This window comes from Hemitrygon akajei, chromosome 10 (assembly GCF_048418815.1).
Source record: "Hemitrygon akajei chromosome 10, sHemAka1.3, whole genome shotgun sequence".
NCBI classification, from domain to species: domain Eukaryota; kingdom Metazoa; phylum Chordata; class Chondrichthyes; order Myliobatiformes; family Dasyatidae; genus Hemitrygon; species Hemitrygon akajei.
In genome coordinates, this window is record NC_133133.1 from 127,563,360 (window position 1) to 127,575,257 (window position 11,898).

General features: G+C 43.9%; 1 protein-coding gene across 1 annotated transcript in view; it reads left to right on the forward strand.

The window, feature by feature from the left end:
• Positions 1 to 9,874, forward strand: part of nwd1 (NACHT and WD repeat domain containing 1) — an 83,579-nt gene extending 73,705 nt beyond the window's left edge. The window contains exon 19 of the mRNA XM_073057602.1: positions 9,609 to 9,874. Coding sequence (XP_072913703.1) covers positions 9,609 to 9,874 — 266 coding nt within the window. The remainder of the gene's footprint in view (positions 1 to 9,608) is intronic.
• The last annotated feature ends 2,024 nt before the right edge of the window (positions 9,875 to 11,898 follow it).

Below are 11,898 nucleotides of genomic sequence, written 5' to 3' on the forward strand. Positions count from 1 at the left end.
ACTTTTATACTCATGGACTGGAGTCAGTGCGTTCAGTGAAGTGTGATTTACAGTGGCTGATGCTGCTCCCTGCTTGGGGATGTCACTTAGCGAAGACCATGTCTACTGTGCCTCCGGATATATGTGATCCACACTGTGATTTGGGGAGAAGCTCTTCTGCCACTGGGAAGAGCTATTGAGGGAGACCCTGCCAATGACTGCCCAGTTCCATCTCCCAGCATCGGTGGAGTGTCCATTTAAACAGGGAGACAAACAGCAATTTGACTGACTTTTCTTGTGTTGGTCCTTCCCTTACCCTAGGCATGGGCAACTTCCTTCCAGGCCTGTGATTCTATGCATCAGAACTTCCTCTGGAGCCTTTCCCCGCAGCCTGTCATAGTGTCCTTGAGCACCACCATACAGAAATAGACCCTTCAGCCCATCTAATCTGTGTTATCCTGGTTTTCCACCCAGTCCCATCTACTGGTACCTGGACAATATCCCTGCATACCCCTCTCATCCGTGTAACCAATCCAAACTTTTCATAAATACTACAGTTAAACCTGGCAGCTCATTCCACACTCACAACACCGTCTGAGTGATGGAGTTCCTTCTCATTTCACCTTTCACCTTAGACTTGTGAGACTAGACATTCTAGTTCTAGTCCCTCCCAACCTAAAGGGAAAGAGCCTGTATGCATTCACCCTATCTGTACCCCTCATTTACTCCTCCTACCCCAGCCTCAACAGCAGCTATGACTGTGTGGTAACTGGTTCCATTCAGGGCTGAGGTTCCACTCCATTTGCTGTGCAATGTATCATAGAGTCATACAGCAATGATACAGGCTCTTCAATCCAACTTATCTATGCTGACAACTCTGCCTACCTGAGACCCATTTGCCTGTATTTACCCCCTAACCCTCTGAACCTTTCTTGTCTGTGTACCTGTTCAGGTGCTTTTTAAACATTGTAATAGTAGCCACCTCTATCACTTCCTTTGATAGCTCACCCCATGTATTCGCCACCCTCTGCGTGAAAGAGCTGCCCCTTTGAACTCCTTAAGTATTTCTCCTTTCACCTTCAACTCTTGCCCTTCAATTTTAGACTCTCCTACCCTTGGAAAAAGACTGTGGCCATTCACTTTAACTATGCCCCTCATGGTATGATAGGATTGTACCTCAGCCTTCTACCCTCCAAGGAAAACAGCCCAAATCTATCCAGAGCAACACACACACACACGCACAATGATGGAAGACACAGCAGGTCAGCCAGCATCTGTGGAGAAGAATTAGCAGTTGCTGTTTCAGACAGAGTCCCTTCATCAGGATTGAAAAGGAAGGGGAAAGAAGCCAGGATAAGGAGGAGGAGGGAAGGGAACAAATACAGGCTGACAGGTGACAGGTGAGACCAGGAACAAGGGAGGGTGAATGGGTGGCTTCATGACAACCTTCCTACAGCTGGATGACTAACACTACACAAGTGCTGCAAATATTGAAGTGTTGTCCTTGGAGCATAATTAAACCTGGCCTCACTCTTTGGTGGCACATTCTGCCTGTAAATGTCCCTCTTGGTGTCTCAATCTGCCTTTAAGTGTTCCCTTTGGTGCTCACTCTGTCTGTAAGTGTCCTCTCCCTAAGACTGATACAATCTCATTAATTTCACAGCTTTTGGAGATGGGAAGGCCTTATCTGGGATTAGCATTAAATACGTAAATATTTTGGTGTAAGTCTATTTTCTAGTTCCTCTTGTCAATGTCAAGGATTTGATGTTTGCTCTTGAATTAACAGGTATACATAACATCAAATCATCGCCTGCTCCACCAGCATCTCACCCTGTAGGCCCTGCCAACTAGATCCTGCATTTATTTCTTGGCACCAGTCGTTATTTACCGCCCATAAACAGACCAGGTCTGTCTCAAAGCAGACCAGGATTCATCACCCTTTCTTAGACTGCACCATTGGCAGGTGCCACTGGAGAGGTAGTAATGGGGACAAAATAGAAGTGGTGGACAAATTAATCAGTATTTTATATCAGTCTTCACTATGAAAGACACTAGCACTGTGCCAGAAAGTCAAAAGTGTCAGAGGGCAGAAAAGTCTAAGAAAAGTGAGTGTAGTCGCTATTACTAAGGAGAAGGTGCTTGGGAAGTTGAATGGTCTTAAGGTGGATAAGTCACCTGGACCAGATGGACCACACCCCTGGGCTCTGAAAAAGGTGGCTGAAGAAATTATAAAGGTATTATTAATGTTCTTTCAAAAATCACTAGATTCTGGAATGGTTCTGGAGGACTGGAAAATTGCAAATGTCACTGCACTCTTTATGAAAGGAGGGAGGTAGAAAAAAGTAAATTATGGCCCAGTTAGTCTGACTTCAGTGGTTGGGAAATTGTTGGAGTTGATTATTAAGGATGAAGTTTTGGGGTATTTGGAGGTGGATGATAAAGTAGGCCAAAGTCACCATTGCTTCCTTAAGAGGAATTCTTGCCTGACAAATCTGTTGGAATTATTAGAGGAAATAACAGCCAGGACAGACAAAGAAGTGTCAGTGGATGTTGTTTACTTGGTTTTTCAGAAGGGCTTTGACAAAGTGCCGCACATGAGGCTGATTAATAAGTTAAAGAACCCATGATGTTACAGAAAGATATCATGGATGGAGGATTGGCTGACTGGCAGGAGGCAAAAGAATCTGAATAAAGGAAGCCAATTCTGCTTGGCTGTGAGTGACTGGTGGTGTTCCACAGGGGCTGGTATTGGGACCACTTCTTGTCATGTTATACGTCAATGATTTGGAAGATGGAATTGATGGCTTTGTAGTCAAGTTTTCAGGTGATACAAAGATAGGTGGAGGGGCAGGCAGCATTGCGGAAACAGGGAGTCTGTAAAAGAATTTGGACGGATTAACAGGATGGGCAAGAGTGGATGTGGAGAGGATGTTTCCTACAGTTGGTGAGTCTAGGACCAAAAGGCACAGCCACAGAATAGAGGGATATCCATTTAGAAGGAATTTCCTTAGCCAGGCAGTGGTGGATCTGTGGAATTTATTGCCACAGACGACTGTGGAGGCCAAACCATTGAATATATTTAAAGCAGAAGTTGATAGGTTCTTGGTTATTCAAGGCAGGAAGAAGGTGGGAGAATGGAATTGAGAAGGATGATACAGTAGCCATAATGGAATGGCAGCGCAGACGTGATGGGCTGAGTAGCCGAATTCTGCTGCTATGTCTTATAGTCTTATGCTTCGACATCCGGCAACCCACGATCTCTGCCCTATTACAAACACTTGTGATCTGGTTGAGATGGTTGAGAGATTGGAGTTGGCTGAGATCATTAACTTCCTTGGTGTGAATGTCAGAACTTCTTCTGCACCAGCCACATTGACACTATGGTCAAATCATCACTCCAGCACCTCCACTTCCTCAATAGGCTGAGGAAGTTTGTCACATCACTAATTTTTATAGATGGACCACAGAAAGCATCCTATCCCAATGCACTATGGTTTGTTTTGGCAACTGCTCTGCCCAAGTTACAGGAAATTGCAGAGAGTTGTGAAACCAGCCCAGTCCATCAACTAAACAACCTCTCCTCCATTAACTCTTGAACAGACCTTGCACACAGTCTAAGAGGTGAACTCTTGATTTCCCCTTCTTCTCATTGTGGGCCTTACACTTCAATTGTCTGCCTGCACTGCAATTTCTATGTAACTGCCACACTGTATTCTACATTTAACATAGAACAGGACAACATAGTCCACCAATTATCATGTCATTTAGTCTTCCTTTTTACCACCTCAATGTACTTATAAATGGAATGATCACAAAACAAAAGCTATTCACAATATTCTGGTTCTTGTGAAAGATGAGAGCAATGTTTCAGAAGCATTTTAGACTGACACGTGAACAGGCAGGAAATAGAGGTGCATTGACCATCTATGATATGCGGTTTAAATCAGCATCATGGTCAGCACAGGCATTAGGGGTTGGAAGGCTCTCTGCTCTGCTCTACTGTTATATATCCTGGATATCTATACATCTCTGGCATATCTTTGTTTTTATTTATGGAGTTCTTTAAATCCTTGGCTCCTTCAGTACTGCCCTTCTGACAAGGCAACACACCCTTAATACTAACCCTTCTCTAACAGTGTCTCCTTCCTGTTTATTGCCACTTAACCAATGGAGTCATAACTCCCTCTAAATTGCCATTCCGTCAATACAGTACTCCCTTGCTAAAGCTAAAGATAAAGATAAAAATTAGCTTTATGCGTCACACAAAAAAAAGGTGAAATGTGTCATTTGATGCAAATGACACATTCCAATGGAAGAAGGTACAGGAGCCTTGGGACTCATACCACCAGGTTCAGGAACAATTCTTACCCCTCAACCATCAGACACTTGAACCAGTGAGGATAACTTCACTCGCTCCATTATTGAAATATTCCCATAACCAATGGAATAACTTTCAAAGACCCTTCATCTCATGTTCTTGATATTTATTGTTTATTTATTTATTATTATTTCTTCCTTTTTGTATTTGCAGTTTAATGTCTTTTGTACACTGGTTGGTGTAGTCATTCATTGATTCTATTATAGATTTATTGAGTATGCCCACAGGAAAGTGAATCTCAGGGTTGAAATATATATACTTTGATAATAAATTTACTTTGAACTTTGAAATCAAATCAGCGAGGACTGTGTTGGGGGCAGCCTGCAAGTGTTGTCATGCTCCCAGCTCAATAAATCTAACCTGTACGTCTTTAAAATATGGGAGGACACCACAGAACTCAGAAGGAAACCCACACAGTCACGGGGAGAAAGTACAAACTCCTTACAGGCAGCTGCAGGAATTGAACCCTGATCAGTAATCCTGGCATTGTAAGGTGATGTGCTAACTACTGTACTACCATGCCGCCCCATACTCTGCTAGTTTCCAAGCTGGTTCTCTGAGGGGTATTGCTCTTCCGTGATGCAGGACTTCCTCAGTACAACTCCTCTAACAATGCAATATTCCTCAGTATTGGTCCTGTGATAATGTGATAATTCCACCATCAAAACGTCGAAGCCTGCCTTCAGCACAGCCTCTCTCAATGCAACGTACTCAGCACTATTCCCTCTGACGTGTACACTTCCTCTGTATTCCCCCTCTGACAGTGCTGTACTTTTGCAGTGGTGACCTTTCTGTAGAACAATCTGCTGGAAGCTCAACGGTTCGAGAAGCATCTGTAGGGGTGGGTGGGAGGAAACTATTGATATTTCAGATTACAAGCCTGCACCAGAAATTGTTAACTGAAAGTTCTGGCAATCCCTTCTCCCCCACAGATGCTGCTCAACCTGTAGATTATCTGTTACTCCAGGTTCTAGCATTTGCAGTCTGTTGTGTCTCCTTTCAATCAAGGCTCACTCCATCAGTTGTCAAGCTTTAAGACCACCATTATCCTGGTACCTAAGAAAGGCAATGTAACATGCCTTGACGACTGCCGCCCAGTGGTTCTGCCATCCACTATCATGAAGTGCTTTGCAAGGCTGGTCTTGGCACACATTAACTCCTGTCCCCTGGGCAACCTCGACCCACTGTAATTCACCTACCACCAAAACAGGTCTACAGAGGATGCCATCTGCCTGCCCCTACACTCATCTCTGGAGAATCTGGATGGGAAAGACACCTTTGTTAAGCTATTGTTTATTGTCTACACCCCTGCCTTCATTACTACAATTCCAAGCTAACGTCACCAAGCTCCAGACCCTGGGAGTCAACATCTCTGCAACTGGAACCTTGTCTATCTGACCAAAAGACCGTAGTCGGTAAGGAAAGGCAGCGACAGCTCTGCTATGATTATTCTCAACACTGATGCTCTACAAGGTTGCATCCCCGGTCCCCTATTCTACTCCCTGTGCACTCAAGACTGAGTGGCCAGATTCTGTTCCAACCCCATTCACGTTTGCAGATGACACCACTGTAGTGGGCCGCATCTCAAATAGTGTTGAGCTGGAGTACATAAGCAGGTGAAGAGCTTAGTGACGTGGTGTCATGACAACAACCTTTCCCTCAATGTCAGCAAAAGAGCTGGTCATTGACTTCAGGAAGAGAGACAGTGCACATGCTCCTGCTTACATCAATGGTGTTGAGAGCTCCAAGTTCCTAGGAGTGAACATCACCGATAATCTGTTCTGGTGTGACCATGTAGATGCCACAGCCACAAAAGTTCACTCCCACATCTACCTTCTCATGAGGCGTGACTCTCTTGACCCTTACCAATTCTTATCATTGCACCATAGAAAGCATCCTTTCTGGATGCATAATTGCTTAGTGTGACAACTGCTCTGCCTGTGACTGCAACTGTTGTGGACACAGCTCAGTACATCATGGGAACCAGCTTCCTCTCCGTACTTCCTTCTGCCTTAGTAAAGCAGCCAACATCATCAAACATCACACCCAGCCCTGACATTCTCTCTTCTACCTTCTTCCATTGGGCAGAAGATATAAAAGCCTCAAAGCAGTTACTACCAGGCTGAAGGACATCTTCTACCCCACCATTATGCTCAAGGACATCTGTTGGAAAAACTGTTGAAGCACTGGTGAGGCCTCACTTTGAGTATTGTGAGCAGTTTTGGGCCCCTTATCTTGGAAATGATATGCTAAAACTGGAGAGACTTCAAAGGAGGTTCACAAAAATGGTTCTAGGTTAGAACGGCTTGTCATATGAAGAGTGTTTGATAGCTCTGGGCCTGTATTCACTGGAATTCAGAAGAATAAGAGGTGACCTTATTGAAACCTATCAAATGGTGAAAGGCCTTGATAGAGTGGATGTGGAGAGGATGTTTCCTATGGTGGGAGAGTCTAAGATCAGAGGACACAACCTCAGAATAAAGGGGCGTCCTTTTACAATGGAGATGAGGAGGAATTTCTTTAGCCAGAGTGGTGAATCTGTGGAATTTTTTGCCACTGGCAGCTGTGGAGGCCAAGTCTTTATGTATATTTAAGAAAGAGGTTGATAGGTTCTTAATTGGTCAAGGCATGAAGGGAAACGGAGGGAATGCAGGAGATTGGGGTTGAGAGGGATAAGAAGTCAGCCTTGATGAAATGACGGAGCAGACTTGATGGGCAAAATGGTCTAATTCTGCTCCTATGTCATGGTCATTGAATGGTTCTCTAATATGTCAAGACTTTTGACCTCATAATCTGCCTCATTATAATCTTGCACCTTATTGTCTATACACACTGTTACTCTTTACTCTCAATCAGATTATCACTGATGTACTTACAGTATGTCAAAAAAATTTTTTACAGCAGCAGAAACGTGCAAAAATAAATAGTGCACAAAGAGAACAAAAGTAGTCAAGTAGTGTTCATGGGCTAATCAAAAATCTGATGGCTGAGAGGAAGAAGCTGTTCCTAAGATATTGGTTGTGTGTCTTCAGGTTCCTGTAGTGATGGTAATGAGAAGAGGGTGTGTTTTGGATGGTGAGCATCCTTAATGATGAATCCATTCTGTTATTGTTTTACCTTGTACTATCTCAATGTATGGTGTAATGGTTTGATCTGCATGAACAGTAAGCAAGATAAGCTTTTCGCTGTATTCCAGTACATGTAACAATAATAAAGATAATTCCAATTCCTGCCATGTACGTGGGTGTATTGTTGTTCCTCAGCACTGCCTCTCCCAGTCTGGCATGATCTGTGATTGAACCCATGACCATTAGTAATACCACCTGACCAGAATGTTACTTCCATTGGCCCTGACATAACCTGCACAATTACTCCCAAGTCCCTGGGGTAGAGTTGGATCAAGTACCCTTGGGGAGCAGAGAGAAGAGAGTTAGCCGCTTGAGCTGAAGCTGACACCTGTGTATAAGGGAAACCAATTTCCTTTCCACGCGTACGTGTGCGTAAAACAATTTGGTTAATCTGTTTATGTTCAGTTCCTGTCTCATTAACCAACATACTTCAAACGGCAGATATCTGTGTCAGAGTTGTTTGGTTGGGAATTTATCAGTAAAAAAAAGTTGAGCTTTTTTAACCACTCAGAAAATAAATATCAGAGGCCCAACATATCAATGCAATCATGAAGAAGGCATGCCACCGGCTACACTTCATTGGGAGCTTGAGGAGATTTGGTATGTCACCAAAGATTCTAGCAAATTTCCACAGTTGTACCTTGGAGAGCATTTTAACTGGTATAGAGGGTTAGAGAAAGCTGCAGAGTGCTGGAAGCTCGGCCAGCTCCTTCATGTGCACTCGCCTCCCCTGCATCTGGGACATCTTCAAAAGGTGATACTTAAAAAAGGCAGCATCCACCACTAAGGACCCCCACCACCCAGGAGATGCCCTCTACTAATTACTACCAGAGTACAAGAGACTGAAAACTCAATGTTTTGTCCTTCCACCATCGGATTTCTGAATGGTCCATGAACTCACTATTTTTACACTACTTATTATTTTTAATATATCTTTCATGTTGTAATATTTAGTATTTTTAATATATTGTGGTGTTGGAGCGATGGAGAATGAGAGCTGACCTGATAGAGGTGTATAAGATAATGAGAAGCATTGATCGTGTGGATAGTCAGCTTTTTCCCCAGGGCTGAAATGGCTAGCATGAGAGGACATAGTTTTAAGGTGCTTGGATATAGGTACAAAGGAGATGTCAGGGGTAAGTTTTTTTTTGTTTTTTTTTAAATGCAGAGAGTGCATGGAATGGGCTGCTGGCGGTGGTGGTGGAGGTGGATACAATAGGGTCTTTTAAGAGACTCCTGGATGGCTACATGGAGTTCAGAAAAAGGGCTACGGGTAACCCTAGTTAGTTCTAAGGTAAAGACATATTCAGCACAGATTTGTGGGCCAAAGGGCCTGTATTGTGCTTTAGGTTTTCTATGTATGCTGCTGCAAAACAACAAATTTCACAATGTACACTCAGTAGCCATTTTATTAGGTACCCCCTTTACCTTATAAAGTGGGCACGGAGTATATGTTTGCTGTCTTCAGCTCCTGTAGCTCATCCACTTCAAGGTTCGATGTGTTGTGCATGCGGGGATGTGCTTCTGCACACCACTGTGATGTGTGGTTATTTGAGTTACCGTCTCCTTCCTGTCAGTTTGAACCAGTGTGACTATTCTCCTCTGACCTCTCTCATGAACAAGGCGCTTTCACCGCAAAACTGCAGCTCGCTAGAATTTTTGTTTTTCTTTTATCCCCCCATTCTCTGTAAACTCTAGAGACAGTTGTGTGTGAAAATCTCAAGAGATCAGTGGTTTTTGAGATACTCAAACCACCCCATCTGGCACCAACAATCATTTCACAGCAAAAATCATATCGATCATAGTTTTCCCCATTCTGATGTTTGGTCTGAATAAGAACTGAACCATTTAACAATGTCTGCATGTTTTTATGCTTTGATTAGCTGTTTAGATAGTTACATTAATGTGCGGGGGGTATAAGTGTACCTAATAAAGTGGCCAAGTGAGTGTACATTTCTTATTGTAATTTATAATATATTTTATGCCTTGAGTTGTACGCTGCTGCAAAACAACAAACTTCATATCATATGTCAGTGATGATAGATCTGATTCTGAGGTTTCGGTTTAGTGTGAATGTGGAGGTGTACAGCACCCCATTGATCATGTCCCTTTGCCTTCTGCAGGCTCACTGCTGGCAGTGCAGTACGTGTATGCTGAGGTTACCAGGATCCATTCAATGGCAGACGGAATGGTGGCCAGCACGAGACTGGGTTACGTCATCAGAGAGAGGTTCACGTGCCTGCCAGTCATCCATCCCAGTTATAACGTGCTCAGGGGCATCAGGGCCACTTGCTCGGTGAGATCCAGCACCAAGAAAGATGGCAGCAGGAAGACCCCAGAGAGCCTGCTACAGAACGCGGCACCCTCACGGGTCTGCTCCGTGCTGTGAACACTTGGGTGCATTTCCCGCACCTCGTGAGTGACTCACCCACTCTAAAACACCAGCTATCAGCATGTTTCACAGGGTGAGCCTCAGCACACAGGCAAATAAACTCCAGCTAATAGATTGCTCGATTCTATTCTTAGTAACCACAGGTCAGATTAAACTGATAAGGCAAAAGAAGAGCAATATTTTTCAGCTCTCTGCTTGCTGCCGCTCTCTGAAAGCACAATTCAGGGAACTCTCCTCCTTCAGCTCTCCTGTATGAGTCATCAATCCCCCTCCCCAAAGCTGCTGGCTGAGTTTCCCCATTCGATCATTCGGGTGACCTTACTTGCCCGATCCCAACTCAGCGTTTCACTGAGCCGGGTGCCAGGCTGCATAGTTAGATAACAAAGGTGTAGATTATCTTCCTTGGTGATCCAAGTGCTTCTAAAGGCAATTTTGTCCTTTCATTAACACCATTATTGTTATTTTCACTTCAGGAACATGGTTGACTCATTTTTAAAAATAGAGATGTTTTAATTATTTGAATTTTGATTCCTCATTCAAACTCCTGTTTCCAGAGAGACTAACTTTGGAGTGCTATCATAGGAACCTAATCACCAATTTCACCACCTCCACCCCTCCAAGCCATGTTCCCCCCCCCCACCCCGCTCCATGAAGAGCCTTCTGACATTTCTGAAGATGCACATTTGGAAAATAGGGCTGTGGTAAAGATAGGGGCAGACAGTAAGAGGAAAGTATTTAATTGGGGCAGGGAAAACAATGATCCTATTAGGAAAGAACTTGGGAGTGTAATTGGGAACAGTTGTACTCAGGGAAATGGACAACAGAAATGTGGAGGCTGTTTCGGGAACACGTACACAGGTTTCTGGATAGGTTTGTCCCATTGAGGCAGGGTGAGGATGGTTGGGTGAAGGAACCATGGCTAACAAGAAAGGTGAAACACTTAGTCAAGAGGAAGAAGGAAGCATACTTCAGGTTTAGGAAGCAAAGATCAGACAGGGCTCTTGAGAGTTACAATGTATCCAGGGCAGAGCTTAAGAATGGACTTCAGAGAGGGGGACGTGAGAAAGCCCTGGTAAGTAGGGTCAAGGAAAATGCCAAGGCATAAGGTAACTGTGCAGCTCTAAAAAAAAACCCTGGGTAGACCACATGGGGGTATGTGTTCAGTGCTGGTTGATTCATTATAGAAAGGACGTGGAAGCTTTTGAGAAGATGCCGAGCAGATTTACCACAACGCTGCCTGGATGTTTGTTTATTTAGAGGTGCAATGTGGAACAGGCCTTTCCAGCCCAATGAGCCACACTGCTCAACAACCCACCTGCAGTATTTAACAACCTAATCATAGGACCATTTACAATGACCAATTAACTTGCTAACTGGCATGTCTGCGAAATGCGGAGAGAAACCTGATTGAAACCCACACGTTCGTGGGGAGAACGTCCAAACTCCTTACAGACGGCACTGGAACTGACCTCCGAACACTGAAGCCCTGAGCTGTCGAGCATCGCACTAACCAATGTGCTACTGTGGTGCCCCTTTCTTGTGAGGAAAGCTTGAGCAAGCAAGGGTTTTTCTCTTTGGAGTGAAGGAGGATAAGTAGGCACAGATGGAGTGGACAGTCAGCCTCTTTATTCCAGGGTAGCAATGGCAAGTACCAGAGGCCATCTTTTTAAGGTGATTGGATGAGAGTATAGTGGAAGGATTTTTACAATGATAAATGCGTCAGGGATGGTGGTGGGAGGTTGCTATATTAGGGATATTTAAGAGACTCTTAGAGAAGCACATGAATGAAAAATAACACAGGGTTATACAAGGACAGAAGGGTTAGATTGATCTTGAAGTAGGTTAAAAGGTCATCATAACATTGTGGGCCGAAGGGTCTTTACTGTGCCGTACTATGTCAATCTGAGTGGATAATAAATGGATTTATTAACTTTTCTTTCCTCCATAACTTCACCTGGGAGTGAATTTTATTCTGCATGTCAAGTATTGATTTGTGAATTCCGTAACTGCCCAAGGAAGGG